This window comes from Trichomonas vaginalis, chromosome II (assembly GCF_026262505.1).
Source record: "Trichomonas vaginalis G3 chromosome II, whole genome shotgun sequence".
NCBI classification, from domain to species: Eukaryota; Parabasalia; order Trichomonadida; family Trichomonadidae; genus Trichomonas; species Trichomonas vaginalis.
Window position 1 is genome coordinate 22,375,092 of NC_067204.1, and position 19,375 is coordinate 22,394,466.

General features: G+C 33.4%; 6 protein-coding genes and 3 pseudogenes across 9 annotated transcripts, besides 2 other annotated features; 6 read left to right on the forward strand and 3 right to left on the reverse strand.

The window, feature by feature from the left end:
• Positions 1-259: part of a mobile genetic element that runs on past the window's edge.
• A 2,984-nt stretch (positions 260-3,243) lies between these two features.
• Positions 3,244-3,606, forward strand: TVAGG3_0590420 (uncharacterized protein; the record flags this gene model as incomplete). Its single annotated transcript, XM_051239469.1, has 1 exon — positions 3,244-3,606. One exon carries the CDS (start codon positions 3,244-3,246, stop codon positions 3,604-3,606), a length of 363 nt encoding a protein of 120 aa, XP_051097293.1.
• An 18-nt stretch (positions 3,607-3,624) lies between these two features.
• Positions 3,625-3,858, forward strand: TVAGG3_0590430 (serine threonine-protein phosphatase family; the record flags this gene model as incomplete). Its single annotated transcript, XM_051239470.1, has 1 exon — positions 3,625-3,858. One exon carries the CDS (start codon positions 3,625-3,627, stop codon positions 3,856-3,858), a length of 234 nt encoding a protein of 77 aa, XP_051097294.1.
• Positions 3,859-3,862: 4 nt separating this feature from the next.
• On the reverse strand, positions 3,863-4,711 carry TVAGG3_0590440 (uncharacterized protein; the record flags this gene model as incomplete). Its single annotated transcript, XM_051239471.1, has 1 exon — positions 3,863-4,711. One exon carries the CDS (start codon positions 4,709-4,711, stop codon positions 3,863-3,865), a length of 849 nt encoding a protein of 282 aa, XP_051097295.1.
• Positions 4,712-6,041: 1,330 nt separating this feature from the next.
• Positions 6,042-19,375: part of a mobile genetic element that runs on past the window's edge.
• Positions 6,702-7,229, reverse strand: TVAGG3_0590460 (protein of unknown function, DUF4107 family; the record flags this gene model as incomplete). Its single annotated transcript, XM_051239472.1, has 1 exon — positions 6,702-7,229. The coding sequence occupies one exon, from the start codon at positions 7,227-7,229 to the stop codon at positions 6,702-6,704; it is 528 nt and encodes a 175-aa protein (XP_051097296.1).
• TVAGG3_0590470 lies at positions 7,428-8,308 on the reverse strand (annotated as a pseudogene). The gene has a single exon. A coding segment is annotated over exon 1 (881 nt).
• Positions 8,358-9,210, forward strand: TVAGG3_0590480 (annotated as a pseudogene). The gene has a single exon. A coding segment is annotated over exon 1 (853 nt).
• On the forward strand, positions 12,072-13,098 carry TVAGG3_0590490 (organellar and viral DNA polymerase type B; the record flags this gene model as incomplete). The annotated part of the gene is made up of 1 exon (XM_051239473.1): positions 12,072-13,098. A coding segment is annotated over one exon (1,027 nt), but the record flags the coding sequence as incomplete, so codon positions are not given.
• TVAGG3_0590500 (integrase core domain containing protein family) lies at positions 15,053-15,538 on the forward strand (the record flags this gene model as incomplete). Its single annotated transcript, XM_051239474.1, has 1 exon — positions 15,053-15,538. One exon carries the CDS (start codon positions 15,053-15,055, stop codon positions 15,536-15,538), a length of 486 nt encoding a protein of 161 aa, XP_051097298.1.
• On the forward strand, positions 16,329-16,711 carry TVAGG3_0590510 (annotated as a pseudogene). Its single transcript has one exon. A coding segment is annotated over exon 1 (383 nt).

Below are 19,375 nucleotides of genomic sequence, written 5' to 3' on the forward strand. Positions count from 1 at the left end.
TTCGTAATTTCATACAATCTTTTTTCGAATTTGTTCTTTTTGTCAACCGCGAGCGAAGCGAGTGGCTTTTTATTTTTTAAAATTTTTTTCTTTCTTACTTTTTTCCCTTACTTACAAATTTGATAGTAACTTACCAAATCTCTCTATCATATAATAATAAATTAATCCATTTTTTGTTTCAAATCTAACACTTTACATTTCTGACATGTAAACCCGTCACTTTTCACTTCACCTCACTGGGCAAGTTTGTGCCCCCCTCATCATAATTATAGTTATCATATTAAAATTCAAAAATAATTTTTGAGTTTCAGCTCTCCCTAATTTCCCATATAAATATATGTTTATTTTATTAAAAATAGAATGTCCAATTATTGATAAAAATCGATCCGCTTTTCTACCGGTCAAGCTGTATATATATAGAACCCATCCATGTAAACCTCGATGTCACTTTTGCGGCTCGCTCCGCTCGGCCGCAAAAGTGACATCGAGGTTTATGTTGTGCATGAAAAATAGCGTGACTTCATTTTGACAAAAAGTGACGCTATTTATGATGTTTTGTCATTTATTGTCAGATTTATTAATGGATAATAATGCTGTAAATCAGATATTAATTAAAATATTTAAGATTTATGTTCGAATTGAAAAGCAAAATGATATTTTTTTTAATTGAAAAACGTTATTATCTGATATTTTGAAGTTTTTAATATTTGTTAGTATCTTAAATTATTAAATGCATACGTTTTTTATGTTCTCAATTTTAAAAAAATTGTGAAGAATTTAGTTTTTTGGAGAGGATGTTTAATATTGTGAGTGAGAATGCAAGCAGGAGTTTGGTACTTTAAGGCTAGGTTGAGATAGATTTCCCATTATATTATCTGTGAATATATTGTTTGAAAATTCAAGATATAAAAAATATATTATCAAAAAATTATATATTTTTAAATACAATAGGTGGAAATATAGTACAATGAGATAGCAATGATATATTTTATAATGGGAGGTAATCTGAAGATAAGTAGCAAATTTTATGCGATTTTGATTGAGAGTTGGAGGGTGTGAGTACTATAGCATGTAATAGTATCTCACACCCTCCAATTCTTCCTATGGGGCCGAAAAATTTTTGGTGAAATGCGACGACATTTCACCAAAAATTTCGGCGCCATATAGAGAACTATAGTCTGCGAGGTACTGATTCTATCTATGTACCTCGCAGACCATAGTTCTCAGCCAAAATGGCTAATAATTTGAGAGTCTATATGATAATGTAAAAGTTAAAACATTCAAGTATTTAAGTATTTCTTTAAAATATTAAGTTTTTTATTTTTTCAATAAAATTCTAATATCAAATATTTTTATTTAACGATTAATTTTATTTATATTTTTATAGTTTTTTTTTAAGAAAAAATATTGTTAGGGTTTTATGGATTTTCAATTAATATACAAGATAATTCATGAATGTATATATTTCCAAGTTTTTAAGGATGCAACACTTTACATTTGTAAACTGTCAAAAATGAAGTCACGCTATTTTTCATGCATTACAGTTTACATGATGGAAAATTAAATTATTTATCCATTGTCAAAACATCTTTAAACATATAGCTTTTAGTATTGATTAGACATACAAAACTAGTTTCTATACGCATTTCAGTAAATATGATTGTGTTAATGAAATCGATCTGTAGTATTGTTTATGGTTTATCAATACCGACATAATAAGTTGTAGTTGAAAAGATATTACATAGATAAGTGATATAGGATACTAAATCTTGAGAAACTCAATTCAGGATTTAAAGATTAATAATGATTAACCATACACAACAATTACAGATAGAGGAAAGCCATTAACAATCATAAAAATTATGAAATACAAGAATAATATCCTGATATATTGACTGGAAATATATATTTTAGAGATCATCAAATTATTAAATATTCTTTTTCAAGAAAGCATATAAGAAGCAAAAAAAGGTAGTGGGGCTTCCAGGCGCGTTGCGCCCTCTAGCCCCGAAGATGTTTAGTATAAATGAAGTTTTTATTCGGAGGGCTTCCAGGCGCGTTGCGCCCTCTAGCCCATAAGAAATTTTGCCCAAGACCCAAGAGGAGGACCGAACCCCAGCCGACCAGCCGGTGACAAAACCAAAACCGTTGTTATTTACATCATATTAATGGTGTCACTTTTTAAATATCACTTTTTGTGTCACTTTTCATAAATTATATATGTTTTCATGTTTGTCACTTTTCTATCACTTTTCGGGTAAAAACATTTTTATTATTATATATAAATGAATTTTACAAAACCGCCGTTACCGTTCTTTGGAAATAAGAGTAGATGTAAAGATATTATATTGAGAGAACTTAAGAAACTACCGAATGGTCTAACATTTGTAGATTTGTTCGGTGGAAGTTTCTATATATCCCATTTATGTCATACCGTATTTCCTGACTCAAAGATTATATGCAATGATTTCGACAACTATATGGACCGTCTCAAACATATACCAGACACAAACAATATATTGAAAGAGTTAAAAGAAAAGATACCTATAGGTAAGATGGAACGTATACCATTAGATAAGAAAAATATTGTGAGAGAGGTTTTGAAAAAAGCAGAATATATAGACTGGGATAGTATATCTGCTAGACTATTATATAGTGGTGCTATAAGAGTTCATGACATTGAAACACTTATGTCAAAAGTTTTATATCTTAACTATACAAATGTTTTCAAAGAGGACATAGAAAAATATATTGAGGGTATAGAGTTTGTGAGATGTCATTGGACAGAGTTGTATGAAAAATATAAAGACAAGGAAAATGTTTTCTTTATAGTGGACCCGCCGTTCTATAACACATGGGATTTTCAATACCAAGTAGACTGGACTTTGAGAGGCTCTTTAGAAACTTTAGACGTTATACATAACCATCCATGCTTTTACTTTACATCCGATAAAAGTGGTTTGGAAACCGTTATGAGATGGTTAGAGGACATACATGACTATGAGTTTATATATGACAAGATAGAATATGAGAGAGGTCCTATAAACCGGAGAAAGTGTCACAATAAAGAAATTTTATTAGTAAGTAAATGTGGTTTGAAATAGGACTACTTGTTTTAAGTTTTTTCCATTGTGTCATTTATTTATTTGACGTGGCAGAAAAGTACAGAGAATATGAAGATGAACCAATGCCTGCAAATGTTCAGCATATGTACTCGTAAGAGATATTTTTATCTAATATTAAATGGACGCACAGAACTTAGCGAATGCACAGCAACCTGGACAACCAAACCCAGAGAATATTCCAAATGAAGTTAGAATACAAACTGCAATGGCAAACTATGGTCAAGTGCCAACAGATGTACAAATGCAAACTGCCATGTCAAATGACGCTGCGTTAGGTTTGCCACCATGGTATGCAAATATGAGATGGAAAGAGTTTTATACAAACCCTGAAGTGGGATATAAACAACTTTATGCAGATGACGCGAACACAGGAGTTGACCCAGAATATGTTTTCTACCAGAGGAGAAACAGAATGTATGAGCTCCAGTTAAAGAATGCTATGGAACTCAACAGGAAACGTAAGAGACTAGGCGGACATTAGATTTTTACATATAGTAAAATGGGTTTCTTCAGTAAGATAGGAAACTTCTTTCGAAATGTTGGAAGAGGTATATGGAATGGAATAAAATCTGTCGGAAGAGGAGTATGGAACGGTGTCAAAAATATTGGTAAAAGAGTAGGTCAGTTTGTTGGTATTATACCTAAAGACCCTGAACCAGAAGAACAAGCTCCTGTAATACAACAGCCTGAACCTGCACCACAGTCAAGTTGGCAACCACAACCGGTATATTAAAAAATTATATTTTTACCGTTCGATAGTAGTTGTATATGAAACTAAGTTCTAAGTAAAACGCATGGTATAATGGAATTATTCTTTTTCTTCCATCTGTAGTAAACCATACTTGAAAGTCTGAAATACTTCCACTTGGTGGTTCGTATAACTTTGTAGGTTTTTCGTAAAAGTCATTTGCCAAGCATAAGAAAGAGTTTTGGGCGCCAGAAAATGAAGCATGAACTATCACAGCATCTTGGTCGAAAACATCTTTAAATAAATATGGTTCATCTCTTGCATATCGACTGTAGATATTTGCTAAAGGAGGTTCAACTTTCTGATTTAACATTCTTTGCAAATAATACCATGACATTGCAGTGAATTCTGTATATATTTGTTCGTCTTTATTTGGATTGTCTTCGTAGGTTTGAAATGACACTTGTGAATTTTGTTTGTCATATACAATTCTCACATAAAGTGTGCTATCGGTATTCGCATATTCATCAGCATATTTTGCATAACATGAATTTATTTTATCTTCTATATTTTTTAATGCAGTCTGTAGAGAAGATGAGAGGTCAACTTGTATTAGCTCAATTTCTTCCCACATTTTTCGTTGTCCTTCAGATGTATAATCTATATGAAACCTTACAATAAATGGAAAACTTTTATCTTCTACAGACACAAACTTTATTCTTCGAAAGCCAATAGCTTTTGTGACAGATGGGTCTCGTAACCATCTTAATGGGTAGTCAAAACGATAGCCTTCATGCTTTATAGTATCTAAGTCAAACTTTTGACCGACATTAGTAAAAAGTTCATCTAATGGTTTAGTTGTAGCAACTCTAGAATTTTCTTTTTCTATTGGAAGCATATTTTATCTATAATAAAAATGTCAAATGAAATAGCGTCTATGAGAGAAATACAACACAACCGACAACTCATTATGCAAGCTCTAAATAAGAACACAACAAACTTTTCAAACTATTCTAAGATATCTGAGTCATTGAAAGGGGGTGACTTAAAACTGACAATAAACCCAATGACAGATGAGTTTCTATTTCAAGACAATAAGAACCATACTGTCTGTATAAATCCAACAAAAGGAACTTTAAACGAGAAACCTATAAATGAACTTCTTTTGAAAGCAGATGTTGACAACAAAGCTGACAAAGAATATGTAGACGATGCAATAGCAAAAGAAGAAGAAAGAGCTAACAATGCTTATGCAACAAAAGAACATACTCATCCTGAACTAGCAGACAAAACATATGTTGACAATAAAATGTCAATTGAAGTGACAAGAGCTGAAAACGAATATTCTAAAAAGACTCATATACATTATATTAACCAAATACCAAGTCTTAAGGAAACATTAGAGACAAAAGCAGATAAGACTCATACACATTCTATATCTGATATTACAAACTTACAAGAAACCTTAAACAGGAAAAGTGACATTGGACATACACATACCATTGCAAATATTACAAACTTACAAGAAACCTTAAACAGGAAAAGTGACATTGGACATACACATACCATTGCAAATATTACAAACTTACAAGAAACCTTAAACAGGAAAAGTGACATTGGACATACACATACCATTGCAAATATTACAAACTTACAAGAAACCTTAAACAGGAAAAGTGACGTTGGACATACACATACCATTGCAAATATTACAAACTTACAAGAAACCTTAAACAGGAAAAGTGACGTTGGACATACACATTCTATATCTGAAATAACAGACTTAAACGTTAGCCTTGAAAAGAAAGCAGATAAAACATATGTCAATGAAATATACCAAAGTTTGATAGGAACAAAAAATATTGAAACTATTGTTGGTGACTTTTCTGTCAATGAAGAAAATAAATATTTTAGATGGCAGTTGGTACAGTCCTTAGAAAATGGTACACGGTATAAACTCATTCCGAAAAATAACAATGAAATGTATGTAAGCTATAAAAAGAATGATGGTACACAAGTTAAAGTTCCATTAGACAACAACTGCTACTTAAACTTATATGGAGACGAACAAAAGAAATATTTAAGAGTTTATGAAATGGCAGATATGACATTGCCTGACCCAGCTCCAGCACCACATTATTATGACTATGGAGATGACGACAGAACACCACATGTAGATGAACAAAAGCTAACATTATATTTAGATTATTATAGATATAAAAGATATAAGTTAGTATACAAGTCTTGGGTATGGTGGCACTGCGTTCTACTTTACCCAATACTTGTGAATTTGACACTTTACAAAACCGTTAACGTGTATTTTACAACACAAACGACAACACTAACTTAACCTTAAATATTTACAAAGCCGCCAACCACTTCACTTCACTAACGAACTCACTAATGTAAAAAATAAACGTTCTCACTATCGTTCTCACTAACGACTTCACTAATGTTCTCATAAATTTTCCTCAATATCTTCATCATCAGTGTTAACCCTATTGTAGTCATACTTGAAGCCATAAACTTTCTCTAACTTCTTAACGTACAATTTACATAACTTACCTTCGTCATCGTATGGTTTAATGATATAACTATTTTCTATCTTTATACACAGTCAATGAAAAGTCAACTGGTCTCGGATGTATTTGAAAGAACATGTTATGCTCAGGAAGGAAGAATAAATGTTTAAATGTATGTTTGTTATACTGTGGAATTCGAATGAGTTGCTTTTGTTCTGTCATTTACATCCAAATAAAAAATTTCAGTAAACTTAAAAATTAATGATATCACCACCCTCACACGTATGAAAACATAGCACAAAAATAAATTTAGGGTAGAAGGTTAGATCTAACCCGATATCTAACCTCTTTTCTAACCTGTTGAATTCATTGCTTTATAACTCTCTTCCTTGGTTTCTTTTTAGTTGCTTTCTTCACGTCTGTCTCCAACTTGACTGTCTTTCTTCTTCGTCCGTAATGATACCAGTTACTTCCACCAGTCAATGGGTCAAATGGTCTTTCGTAAGGATTTCCATACATTCCATAGGGACCATACGGAAGAACTACTGGTGGAGAAGAAACATTTTCTTTAGTTCCATCGAATCTATTTAAATGCATTGTTTCACCTTTCATCTGGTCATTAAAGTCTTTTGCGTGTTTTGCAAACTCATCGTCCTTTCCTAAAGCATTTTCTGACTCAGTCGCAACCAAATTGGATGCTTTATTTATGAGCCCTATTTTATTTAATCTTAACTTCTTTGCAACCCAGCCTCCAATCTTCCCTTTATTTGCATCTAATGTCTTCGAAACCCTTCCTCCACTCATTTTATTTACTGCGTCATAAGCCCCAAGTGCTTTTGCTCCAAATGCTAATGCTTTTGTTCCCATTGCGCCTAAAGCTGTCCAAGCTACCATTTACACCATATTAAAATCATCTCTCTTCAATATTATCTCATAAAAGTTCTCGTTACTGGAGAAAGTCAATGAAACATAAACATTCTCATTCATAAACTTCTTTCTTATCTCATCTATACGCTTCAAAATGTCTGAACAATTGCTAACATCTTCTACAACAGTTATTTCATCATGAATGACCTTCAAGAACAAGCTCATTTAATATGCTATTAAAATCATCTCAATAATGAGTCCATCCTTTCCGTCTTTAGGTAGCACAACATCTTTCATTGAAGAAGGTTCGACAAGTCTTATGTTAAACTTACTGACAAAGTTTGTTATACTATAATGCTTCGCGGCGAATACATGTAGTTTGAAAGACATAATATAGATTCTTCAGCAAATTCACTTATACTGGATTTTATAACAATGTTCTCACGAGACCAAATACCACCAATTGACAATCTTGTAAGCAATCCTGCTGAACCTTCTACTGTAAACGTCGATGGTAACATTCCACGAAGGTCATCTATTGACATCTTTGAGTCACTGAATTTAAATATTTTCTTAAAGCAATCGTCATTATCTAACCATGCAATAGCTTTGAAGTTTTCATTCGAATATACATCTGCTTCATTAAATGTAAAACCTGACTTCTTTGCAGAGACGACTTTAAAATCTATTGCATTTGTTTCAAAATTATATACTATGGTAACTTCTGAAGGTAATGGATGTCCTTCCGCAGTCAGTTGTTCTCTCACTACCGTTTGAAGCTTTGTGTTAAAAACTTTCATGTCATCTCCTGTGTCTAGGTTCACATACACAGCAACAGGAAAACTATCTTGCTTCTTTGTTTCATCATTATACCTCAAAACATTAAAGTTCTTCAATAATATTGTTCTTCCTGCTGGAATACTTCTAACTTGTCTTATTTCAATAGCTTTCTCACCTCCTACATACTCTACCCAGTGTCTTGGATATTCATAAGTATACTGACTTTCTTGAATTTTGGTAGGTTTCATCATAACGTGTTCATAGTATATCTTTATACTCTTGTCAGTTAGACTCGGTGCTATGTTCTGAATATTTCTGACTTGCATTTTTAATGAAGATAAAATGAAGCATTTAATACATGACGTAGATGAAGACATGAATGAAAGCAGTGAAAAGCTCAACAGTTCTCTCATTCTTCCTTTCAGTAAGGACTATGAGTTCTGTTCAAATGGTGTGTATTTCTATTGTGGAAAGATGGGTTCAGGTAAGACATTCAACCTCATTCGTCATATACTCATAACAGAGCGTTTAGGAAACGACTCTTACTATGACCAAATCATTATATCAGCAACTTCAGACTCTATGGATTCAACAGCGAAAACATTTATGTCAAAAGTTCAAGCCTCTGTCGTTAAAGTTCCAGATAGCGAACTCATTGAATTTCTTCAACGTTACATTCGACGTAAGAGAAATATTATGCTATTGTAGAGTTCATACAGTCAGGAATGCAAAAGACTTCAGAAGAGATGGAAAGAATTATTGACAAACACCACTTACGTCAATACTCAGGAGTTTACGATATGAAACGACTGACAAACTACATTCTATCAAAACTTTCAAAATACCCCTTCAAAAAGTATCCTTCAAACACTCTGCTCGTTTGTGACGACTTCGCCGGAAAAGGTTTAGTGTCAAAAGCAGACTCACCATTAGCTAACATCATAACTAAAGTCAGACATTACCACTTAACTGTAGCAATACTTATGCAAACATGGCGTTTCCTTGCTTTAAACATAAAACGTCTCATAACTGACTTCGTTATCTTTCAAGGTTTCTCACGCTATGACATTGAACTCATTTGGAAACAGTCAGGTATAACATTACCTTTTGAAGAAATTTGGGAAGCATATAAGTCTCTCATCTCTCCTCGTTCATACCTTGAGATTCATATCATGACTAATACCATTAAAGTCAAAAACATTCCATGGAACGACCAACATTGTTTTAAAGTTTAACCTTCAATTGACTGATGGTAAACAAATTCCATGCATCTCTGTCGCCATTTCTGTTAATATTTTTGCTGTCATTCATATCATCCACTTCCCCATCCGTTAGCTTTTGAGGATATGTGTTAGAATAGCTGTTCTTAAATGAAGGCTTTTCACCTTTGAGAGCATAAACTCTATAACTTTCTGCATACTTTATGTTTGAACCTCCTGAGCCATCATTGACATAAATTTTTATAGGCTTCCACCCTTTGTTCATATTCCTGCTTCTTCCCTTAGCTCTTTTGTTCAGTAGTTCTACATCTTTATACACAGCTCCTGTCTCAGTGAATTCAACAATATTTTCATTCGTTAGCTTTACATTCAAACCCTTGTCGAGTATATTGTTCATTTCATACATATAAAAGGTTTTTATTCTATATGAAATGAGAAGCAAATCCATCTTAGCTGGTGCCGTTAATGTTCCAATTGAACCAACATCAAATGTTGACTCACGAACGACAAACAATATTGTCATAAAGAACTATAGTTCAGAGTGTTTGAAAGAAAAAGAACCAGAACTTAAGTCGGGAGGGCTCAAAGAGCCCATCTTGGCGCATGGCGCCGTGAATTTAAACTCAGCTTCAAACGCTAACGCTACATCAGATGTTAAGTTAGAGTATCCACCACTGGACCAAATTCTTTCAAGAGAAGCCAACGACAACCCTTACACAAATGTTCAAACAAATCCTTCAGATAACGTAGACCATTACCTTCTTCAGTTATACCAAACAATTTTACTCAAAGACGATAAGAAGCTTTTGACAAATCTTATAAGCAAGAACCAAATAATTCTAACAAAGGAGGACCTTGAAAATGTTATCTCACGAATAACAGGGAAACAATGTGTCATTGACTATCTCGACCCTGAAATCGAATGCTGTGGTCAAACTCCACTATTCATGAAAATAGGTAACATCCGCATCATTGAAACACCAGGAACTACAGGAGTTGAGTTTAAGTATAAATATTCGAACGAGTATACAAAACTATCTACTTACTATAAGCTTTGCTTGAAATATGTTTTAGTAAATTAAAGCAGTCAGGAGGGCTCTTTGAGCCCATCTTGGCGCTTTGCGCCGTCAGTCAAAAAAATTCAAGTTAGCAATTTGTAATATCTGTCCAAAACTTCTTCAACAGTATCGAACTCATCTTCATAATGCAAACCTAATCTTATTGACTTGGTGCAGTTTTCACTAACACAATATAGCGCTTTGCGCTCGGCGCCTTTGACGCCTTTTTCTGTTCTCTTGACTGGCATAACTAACTCATTTGTTTCATCAAACAGCAACAACCAAAGTTCATGACCTAATACATAACATTCATACTTTATATTTTTAGCTCTGAGTTCTCTTGTAAGCTGTTGCATTTAATATTTTCTAAAAAGTCAACTTCAACAGTCATTCGCACTGGTGCCTTCAGTTCTACAGGCTCTCCTTGAAAGTCAACAAGTCTGAATTGCATGTCTTTCAAATTATGAGGACTAATGCGAACCCATTTACCTAAATGAGTTGCTATGACAGGAACGTTTGGAATGAACATTGAATTGACTGCATAACAGAAGGATTTATATTCTACTGAACCTTTACTATTAACTCCTGAAATACCTGTGACATTAGCTATTTTTGACTCAACGTACAAACAATTACCATAACATACGTATGGAACAGATTTCATCTCAATCGTTTTGTCAACACTTTTCAAAGGAAATGTCATATGGTATGCTCCCAGAAGAAGTTGTACTCTATGACTCATTCTTGGTATCTTGAACTCTTTCTTGCTACTGAACTTCAATGTTCCCTCAGAAGAGAGTTCGACATCTATGTTGTCAATAGTTTCTTCATTTATGAGAGTATCTATGACTCCAGCAATTTTATCTATTCTGTACTCGGCTCTGTTAGGAAATGTTACAACACTTCTTTTGTCATCTATTTCAACTCCATGAAATCTGTTTCATCTGTTATGACAAAAGTTGCGATAGTATTGAAGTCAACAACTCTGAAAGCAAGCGCTTCATTCTGAAGACCTAAGTTTGTTTGTAGCTTTACTGTCCCGTATTCGTTTGGGTCTGTACTTTGCAAATAGAACAACATTTTATTCTCATTAAAATATGACTATTGCTGCATATGCGTATGAAACAAATGAAGCAAGAAGAGCACATGAACTAGTAAACGAAAACTCAACTTTAACCATTGAAGGCAATGATTTAGTCATTGACGATGGAAAAACTAAAAAAGTCATTGATTTCGATACTTTTAACACTTATGACCCATTCATTACAACAAGCAAGGTTCCCATCATAAATGATGGAACGGTGCAATATATAAATTCTACAGTAGATGCCTCATTAGTGAAAGTATTAAATGTTCTCATTGAATTGTTAAAGAGCTTTCGATTTGACGACAACATTAAATGCCTAAAGAATTTAGTCATGAATGAGAAACAAATTCTCGGCGTTGCTGGTAGCAGTAATGATGTACACCTTATGACATTAGAATATTATAACGAACATAAAGATGAACTGAAAGGAGAGAAGGGTGACACCGGACCTCAAGGACCACAAGGAATACAAGGAATACAAGGAATACAAGGACCTCAAGGCGAAAACGGTTTGGATGGAAAGGATGGAAAGGATGGAAAAACTGCTAAATCATGGATATGGGACCTTATAAATACTGGTTTAACAGCTGCTTCATATGGAGTTCTTCAATACCAAATCGGAAAGATATGGGCGGTACTTGGTGAAGAAGTTTTAAATGACGTTAAAAATGCTTTGAACTTCATTTCAAATGGTTCGGATACTATTAAAACTTTATCTGGTTGGATGCAAGAAACAAGGAGTCAAATAGATACTGTAAGACGTATAGCAAACAATGCACGTACGGGATTGGATACTTTACGACAAGCACAAAATACACTAAAGGAAGCAAATGATATTCTTGGCTCAGTATCAGACATGCATGAAGATTGGCTTAAAGGTATTGACAAATCTTTAAAAAATCACAGTCAGTCTATTGCTGACTACAAGAAAAGTATAGATTTTTTACATAGTGCTATGGACGTACATGATGGAAGCATAAGGAACTTACTTAATGCTAACAATAACTTACCAGGAACTATTAAAGCATTTATAAAGTCCTTTGTAAAACCCGGTGCTCTAACATTTAGGTCTTTGAGAGCAAGAGCATTGAAGTCAAGAGATGCAGAAACTCCAACAGAACCTACAGAAGGAACTGAAACAACAGAAACTCCAAAAGAACCACCAAAACCAACAGCTAATGAAATATTGTTCGAATATTTTCCAAGGTACTCTGTTCTCATTGCATACATTCAAGAAATACTTAAGAAAGCAGACTTGACTTTAGGAGATGATGAAAGTTCTGTATATCTTTCGTTCCAGTTTCAAATAGCAGAACTTTTGAGACAGATATGCTTAATGTATGACAACATCTCTGATTTCACAAGATATGATGACGACCATGACCCCGAACATGGTGAAGAAGAAGTTTTACAAACATCCATTAAGACAGGAAAGGTTTTAACTCAAAGTCTCATTATTGACACCAAAGATGGCGAAGTGGACGTTCTTCAAGAGCTGAAGAAAAATACTTCTTCGGGAGGTGGTGGTAGGCATGAACTTGAAATAAATGAGATAGAAGAGAAATTAGCCGAAAAAGCAGATAAAGAACATAAACACAATATCTCCGATATAAATGAACTTCAAGCTACATTAAATAGTAAAGCGGACAAAAATGAACTTGACGCAATGAACAAAGTTTTGAAATCTCATAAACACAACATCTCCGATATAAATGAACTTCAAGCTACATTAAATAGTAAAGCGGACAAAACCATGTTCATTATATAACTTCAGACGAACAGATTATAACGGACTACCATGGATATTTAACACGAAGTGATGAAGCGAAGACAAAAAATGTTAATGAAAGAAGATATAAATACATTCGTGCTAAAGGTTATGACATAAGCTGTACTGTACAGTATGATGTAGCTAAAGCACCAGAAGCATTTGGTTATACCGGTGAAATTTATGCCTCTACTTTCAATGTTAACGGTGTATTAGTTGAACCAAGATTTATGTTAAGAGTTAAGGCAAAAATAACGTTTGAAGATGCTATTAAAAGTAAAGCTGACAAAGTTGAACTCGAAGCAACGAACAAAGTTTTGAAATCTCATAAACACAACATCTCCGATATAAATGAACTTCAAGCTACATTAGACAGTAAAGCTGACAAGAACCATACACATAAATCCTTCACTACTGTTAGAGCAGACGACATAATATTGAACTTTGACCTTGGTTCAAGTGCACCATTAGAAAATCCAAGTACAAGCGTAAAAGATACTCTTAACAGTTTAGATAAGAGTTGCAGGAACATTGAAAGTCATGCCAGAAACTTTGAAGCATATGAACTACCGCAATGTTAGATAAGAAAGCAGACAAAACTTATGTAGATGAAGAACTATCAAAGAAATTTTCGAAACCAGATACAATGACATTTACAACAGAAATTATAAATGGTGAACCAGCAACTCCATTTGAATTTGTTAGAGGTCTTCAACCAGATACTTTTGAATTTTTCTTGGATAATTCTATTGAACTAACATTACATTATAAAAGTGGAACAAATGCAACATTTCATCCGGGAGATACATTCCAAATGGTATTTAATGACATAAGTTCTTTAGAATATGTTTATAGAGTTATGAGCATATATGATTTAATATATCCTATAGGAGCTGTTTATACGTCTATGAATCCAATAAATCCAAACACTTTATTTGGTGGTAGATGGTATGAAATAGTTGACAGTTTTCCATTCTACACTAATACTCAGTCAATGAAGATGGGAGGTTCAAAGAAAATAGGTATTGAAAACCTTCCTTCACATATGCATAGGTTCAGTGGAAGAACATCTGTGGAAGGAAACCATTCACATTCAATAACAAAAAGAGGTTATACAAATCTTGCAGCGGGTTCGGATAGACAGGGAATGCATAGATATGATATCACAACTGACCCCAAAGATGTTAGCACAGGTATTTTCTGTGGAACTGCAGGAAATCATACACATGTTGTAGCTGGTATTACAGACCCAGCAGGTAATGGAAAAGATTATATGCCTCCTTATATAACAATGCACGCTTGGATACGAGTTGGTTAAAATCTTTAACTTTACATAAATGAGCTTGAAAGAAGTATTCGAACAACATCCATGGAGGTCATTTAAGAAATTCAATGAAGCTGCAAAGAGTTGGGGATTTACTAACAGAGCTGAAGTGAAAAGGTTCTTTGACAAAAATGTTGTACATCAAACAAAAATAAACCCTTACGACTACTTTTTACCAATTTACTCCAACACTCCTGACGCATACCAATTTGACACTCTCATTCAAAGCAGAAAAGGAGGACATAAACCATTCCTCATCTTCATAAATGTTAACACTCGTAAAGCATATGCATATCCAATGAAAAATAAAGGAACTCGTGAAGTGTTAAGAGTTTTACAAAAGTTTGTAGCAGAACATAACCCAAGTACTTTAACATCAGACCAAGACAGTGCATACCTCAGCAATGAAATCACAGAATTTCTCATTAAGCATAACATAACTCACTACACTACTGAAGACCATAACCATAACATACTCGGCATCATAAACCGCTTCATAAGAACGCTCAGAGATTTAAATCAAGAGCGAGACTTTACCGAAGAAACAATGAAACATTTTCTCGAAGTATATAATTCCTCAACACATTCTACAACAGGACATACACCAAATTCAATGACACAACAACAAGAAGAAAAGTATATACAAAAGAAACGAAGCCAAACACAAAATATCAGAAATTCAACACAATTTACCCTCATTCCTGGTACAAAAGTTCGTGTAGTTCTTGACGACAAACCGTTGACAAAGAAACGTTTAAGGTTAAGTAGAAACTATTATATCGTAGACTCTACACAAGGTAATGGATATCTTATAAAAGCTGCTGACGACTCCATAGCATTTTACCCTCGACATAAGTTAGTTGAAAGTAGTAATGGCAAACTTGCTGAAACCATTGACGAAGCAAAGCGAGGAGTGGTTATTGAAATACTTGGCTACAACATAAACGATGACACTTATAAAGTAAGATATGAAGGAGGTGTTGAAGATGTTATACCATCTAAGAACTTGAGAGAGTCAAAGCCAACACATCTGGGACCATTAGAGCGGGAGTACTGGAAAGACAAAAATATGCCAGAAAGAATAAGAAAATTCTTCTAAACTTTTTCATTAGATGTAAATCAGACATGAATGAGAACAGTCATGATATCATTAATGGTACCATTTATTTACACCAAAAAATAATGTTTATGTTAGAATGTTAGATCTAACACGTTTTCTAACCACTTTTCTAACATGGTCTAAAACTCTCGAAAATCATGAATTTTTGACATTTCCTTATGAAAGAAAAATAACGCTAATTTTTTTCTAAGAAAAATTTTATCTTGTATGTAAAGATATGATTTCAACAATCGGCACAACAACAATTCAAACTACAGCACCAAACTCGTTAGTCATGAATCCAACATCTATGTTAGTAGAGATGAAAAGCTTCATTCCTTCTTCATATACTTTCGAAACAAAAATCCAGAAGATAAAGCAAGAACTTTTAACAAGTAATTTAGACTGTAGTGCGAAAGATGAAACAAATGAACAGTATCTTTATGAAATGCAGGACATTATTGACCATTTACCCAAATTGCCTGAAATCCAACAACAAAAACTAACTATTCCTGAATTCGACGAAATTGAAGTCAAAACAACTGACTCAGTAGAAATAAAGAAGTTCATACGTAAAGTAAATTATGAATTCCTTGGTTTTCATTGCAACCATAAAGTTATGGACAAAGATTGCGACATGGTTTATAAGAATGTTTCTGACATATATAAATCTGAAGAATTTAAGACCTACGATAACTTTGTTTCATTAGTTGCTGAATGTGTTGGGAAATAAAGATAAAGATAGAAGAGGCAAAGTATGGAACGAACAACTAAGACCGCTATGTTTGAGATGAAGAGAGCAATTGACGCCTTAGTTGTTTTAGCAGGTCAAATTTCAATGTATAACGCAAAAATGAACCCGCAATGTTCAAAATGTAAGGCAGCGATGAGGAAATATAACTACTCCGTCAAAGAGATAGAAAGAATGAGAAACGACTATGCAGATTTAAAGAAAGAAGTAGAAAAGCCAGCAGAAGATAAAATGGACATGTTAGCATTTCTGAACAAAAATTATCCAACTGCTGACGATTTCCTTCTATCTGACGTCAAGAAGAAAATAAAGAAACCTTCGGCATTGTTAAAACATTCGATGTACTAAAAGAAGAAATAGAAGCTACAAAACTGTTTAAAGTCATGAACCATCGCAACATATACCATGTAAAACGCTTGTAAATAGTTATGTTAGAAAAGAGGTTAGAAAACGTGTTAGATCTAACATGCTAACATAAACATTATTTTTGCTGAATTCAGCACAAAATTCTGAGTAAAATGACATATGCACGTGTCAAACCGTTGAGTTTTCACAAATTTTAAAAATTGCTGCGGAAAGTTCGTCAAAAAAGTGAAGTTCCCGACGGTTTCAAACCGCCATACTTTACATGAAGATAGTTTACAATGTCAACTAAATATCATGTACGATAGAAACGGTTATGTAAAGTTTACATTTTGTAAAGTTTTGTCCTGATTCAAGACAAGTCTTGTATTTTTTCAGAACAAGTCTTGTATTTTTTCAGAACAAGTCTTGCACTTTTTCAGGAAATCCTATCGTCTAACTTTACAAATGTCACTTTTTCGACATGATTGCATTTTGGTCGGGGAACAACTTTCTCCCATTTTGTCACTTTTTTCTATCGTCGTGTTTTGTCACTTTTCCCTCAGGGTGTGTGTCAGAAAATATCCAAAATCTTTATAGCCTCGTATCTCCTTCAATTCTTGACGGCTTGACATGTATGACACACCATTCAATTCAGAATTATGTGCTGAATCTTATGACCTTCATTTGTTCGTGACTTCTTTTCACATATGTAACCCTGAATTTTTAACATTTCTTTAACACAGAAAAATAAAGTTAGTTTTATTTTTATTTATTTTTTTATTTTGTATGTAAGGACAGATATGTCAACAACAGAGAACACAACAACTGCTATCGTTCATGAAGCCATAAATGAAGAATACGAGTGGGTTCAGTTTAACAAACAACTCCGTCTCATTCGTTCGGTCAAAGACGATATGTACCAAATGCAAAGTATTTTGACAGCATGTTTTGCTCCAGACACTAAACACGCAGACGACTGGTTCAAAAACCAAAGCACACAAGAACTTTTGAGTGAAATTTCTCTAGACCGACTTTTTCGGTCATGCATAAAACACATGAAAATCGTAAAAATTTGCCAATAAATTTAAGAGGTTATTATGTTCATAGACTTTTAGTAAATGCAGTTGCAATGTGGGCTTCTCCTCGTTATGCATGGCATGTTTACAGACTTCTTGACGAAATTCATAGACAAGAACGTGGAGAGATGGAAAAGAAACTTCAAGCAAAAGATGAAGTCATTGAATCCAAAGACAAAAGCATACAGAAAAGAATACCACGTTCGGTACCAAAAGGAAAGGAAAAGAGTTATAAGTATATGATATATAACTGAAGAGTTGGAGAAAGAAGAAGATAGAGATATGGTTATGTTGCATTTAGTCAGAAGAAACAACAAAAGCTTTTATGACCTTGCTAAGATTTACAAATCTGACAGAAACTGGTTCTATCGTGAAAACTTACCGATTTCAATGACACCGAATGAGCAAATAAAGGAAATTGTCAAAAATACTCTTCCTCAAACACACTATGACATCAAAGGTTGCACAATACTTACATTCAAAGAAGACTTAACATTACTGAAGGAAAAAATAACAGAATATTTCGATAACTTCAAAGAGGAAGAATAAAAAAATCTAAGCTAATTTTATTTTTTTTATAAAATTTTATCTCATATGAAAGAACATGAATTTAGAATATTCGGAACTCATGACAGAAGAAGAGAACGAACAACATGTAAAAGATTATGCAAAATTTCTGAAGACATACAAAGCATTTAAACAATATCTAAATGCTTCTAAAGATTATGCAAAATTTGAAGGTATATAAAGCTTATGAAAAAGCGTATGAAAAGTTTATACATTGGGGAATTGTTGTAAAATATCGATATGAAGACTAACCAAAAATATATTTTTGCTTAAATGACGTCAGGGTCAATTTCTTCAACCATTTCACTTCCTTCGTCAATGTCAGAAGCTTCTTCAACCTTTGGTAAGAACTTTTGTATAACATCTTTGTTCGTTATTGTTTTCAGAGATGAAGAATATATTTCACATTTGTTTCACCCTTCTTATATTCTTTCTGTTCGGAAAGATTCATAGCAATACTGAAGAAGTCAATGTTGGAGTTCTTTATAATAGTATAATGAGTATCTTTGACATTCACGAAGAAACTCTTTTGTTTCAAAACTACTGCTAACTCTTGTGAAGTATAACGTTTGCGGTCAATGACAATAGCTAATGGTCTGACATACTGACCAAACTTAGATTCTTTCACAAACTTCTTGTTAAAGATAACATTGACGTTTGAAGCATTATTGAACTCATTCTTGATGACAGTAGCGAGAGCATTGTATGAAAAGAACTTGCAATCTTGCATGTGTTTCATTAAAATAAAAATATTAAATTATTTTGAAAAATAACTTAAAAAAATCTAATCTAATTTTTTCAAAAAATATTTTTTTTATTTCCTACTAAAGATGTATCGGAAGTTGTCTAAGTTAGAACACTCGGAAATAAAACAACTTCTTACAGAAGCTAATATAGATGTTGCAAAGCATTACACAACAAACAAAAAGGCACTCGCTGACATCCTCAATGACTATAATGGTGAAATAACTTATGATAGAATTCATGAGTTCATAAAGCCGCAACGCGGCGAGGACGAAGTCCATGCAAGAGCATTTCCTTTAAATGACGTTGCTTATTGAACTATATCATGAAGACGTTCAGATACTAATGAATAGA